We start from the raw sequence: 2,050 nt of genomic DNA, 5'->3' as shown, positions 1-2,050 counted from the left end.
TGGACTCTAAAAACTATAAAATAGAGTATAACAAAAGTGCTTCTAAGTCCCTCCAGGAAGGTACACTCAACAGTCTAAGCTTTCTATGCTTTCAGAACCTGTATGGCAGTCCCCAAGAATCACATCTTTGGGTAACACAAAAGACGTTGATAACCAATTTCCAAAATTCACTAATGAACAATCAGGTCTTGACAAGACATTTAACATGGATTCAAGTGTACCCTAAAAACACTTTGTAAGTTTTATTTTACCTTAATATACATTTTTTACAGGCAATAATAAAAAGGCTAGTAGACAACAATTCAGTGAGTTTATCTGGTTTCGAGAATAATGCATGCAATTACAAATGAGAGGTAGAAACACTGTATTAAAGACCTAAAAATACAAACATCATATAAATAAATGTTCAAATTAACTGCTGGCATTTCATACAGATAAACAGGTAGAAATTACATTATTTTGTCAAAGTAATGAAAAAATCCTATTTGTATTATCAATATACTAAAATTAGATTAATGCCAAAGAGTTTCTGTATAATTTATCAGGTTATAGTTTCTAATAGGATTAAAATAAAGGAAAAACTGGAGACTGGGTTATTCAAGTATTCAAGCAGGTAAGTAAAAGAAACAATATAAAACACTATTTCTGGAGGGGTGCTTATGGTTTTCTCCATGATTAACTGTTTGGTGAACTATCAGAACTAATACGAAAAACACACAGAGAGCTGGAGAAAGCTGCCCATTTTCCTTAGAGAATATCAACTTGTTTTAGTCCTAGTAAAATTCTTGATGTATGTATGATATTTGCTCTAATATTACCCAAATAAATCTAGCCTTTAGTAGAGATTGCAGGCATCAATGCACATTCTGCATGCTCAGTATGAAATGCAACCAAAAGCAAATAACCAGCAACTGAAAACATCTGAGAAAATTTATAATTGTGGATGAATAAGTTAAAACAAACAAAACCCCCCCAAAATTTAACATGAATTAAGTTTGTTTGTTTATCTTTAAAAGTCCACTAGAGATTATATTTAAATTATGGAAATAGTTTAAATAAGTCCATTTAAATTGCAAAATCCAATGTAGTTGGATTTTTAAATTGCAAAATCCAATATAGTTGTTTTTTTAATAAAGGAGTGCAATATGAAATATTTTGGAAGATTAACATAGGAGCATATTGAAGACATCATAATTTCTTCTCAGAGCCATCTGTGCCTCTTCTTAAGCTACCATTGACTGAGCTGTTTTAGGATGCATGTTAAGATTTAAACAAAGTTACCCCAAATAACAAACTGCTTGGATGAGATACAGATATTTCCACTTTATTACCTCAGTTATTTTTAGTAGTTTGAGTCAGACATACTAAACAACTTAACATCATTCTAATCCACATGGAATTCACTACATTGCACTCATGAAGTAAATAATGGGCCACTCGCGTGGTTTCATTTTAATTCTCTGTACGAATAACTGTACTGATAATGCCAATTCCACGGTACATTTATTTACTAGGTTCATACAGAGCCAAGTGGGAGATTTTTACTTCTGCTTGCACAAAGAAAAAGAGCAAAGGTGACTTCTCTGATATGTCAGACTTCCTACAAACGTTTCATTTTGGCATTATTTTTCATTTTTTGAAATCACTGTGTGTACTTTGGTTGTCAAATGTTAAGGAACTAACAGTTTTCTGGGGAGGGCAATTGAACCCAAGCAGAAATTCCAAATGTATCACTTCACATTTCCAGACTGGTCCGTGGGACAAATGTGCTGCTGCTTACATCACCATGGTGCTATAGCAAAGTACCGATAATCTTCTTTCAATACTAGACTTATCTAGAAATAAAACAAAAATTAAGTTCTTAATAAAAATAATTTCTATTTCCAGACCAGGGAAAGAATTAATGTATCTTTCAAACTTAGGGGAGAAATCATTCTTTACCCACACATCCTCATCTCTGTTGTATCCTTTCCCCAAAGTAACAGTCCTGAATAGTTTCTTTTTTCTGCCTGATAATAGTTAAGATTTCTAGTTTAATGCTGCAAAGTAG

At 32.4% G+C, this 2,050-nt stretch overlaps 1 protein-coding gene across 1 annotated transcript in view; it reads right to left on the bottom strand.

Annotated features, from left to right (window-relative positions):
- Positions 1-221: 221 nt before the first annotated feature.
- Positions 222-2,050, bottom strand: part of ULK2 (unc-51 like autophagy activating kinase 2) — a 197,366-nt gene continuing 195,537 nt past the window's right edge. Inside the window, exon 27 of the mRNA XM_045290282.1 lies at positions 222-1,835. Coding sequence (XP_045146217.1) covers positions 1,777-1,835 — 59 coding nt within the window. The 3' untranslated portion in view covers positions 222-1,776. The remainder of the gene's footprint in view (positions 1,836-2,050) is intronic.

The sequence above is a fragment of the Echinops telfairi genome, unplaced genomic scaffold, assembly GCF_000313985.2.
Source record: "Echinops telfairi isolate 266 unplaced genomic scaffold, ASM31398v2 ScPeMD7_35;HRSCAF=133_1, whole genome shotgun sequence".
NCBI classification, from domain to species: domain Eukaryota; kingdom Metazoa; phylum Chordata; class Mammalia; order Afrosoricida; family Tenrecidae; genus Echinops; species Echinops telfairi.
The sequence above is the reverse complement of the archived record's forward strand: the minus strand, read 5'-3'. Positions and strand labels throughout refer to the sequence as shown.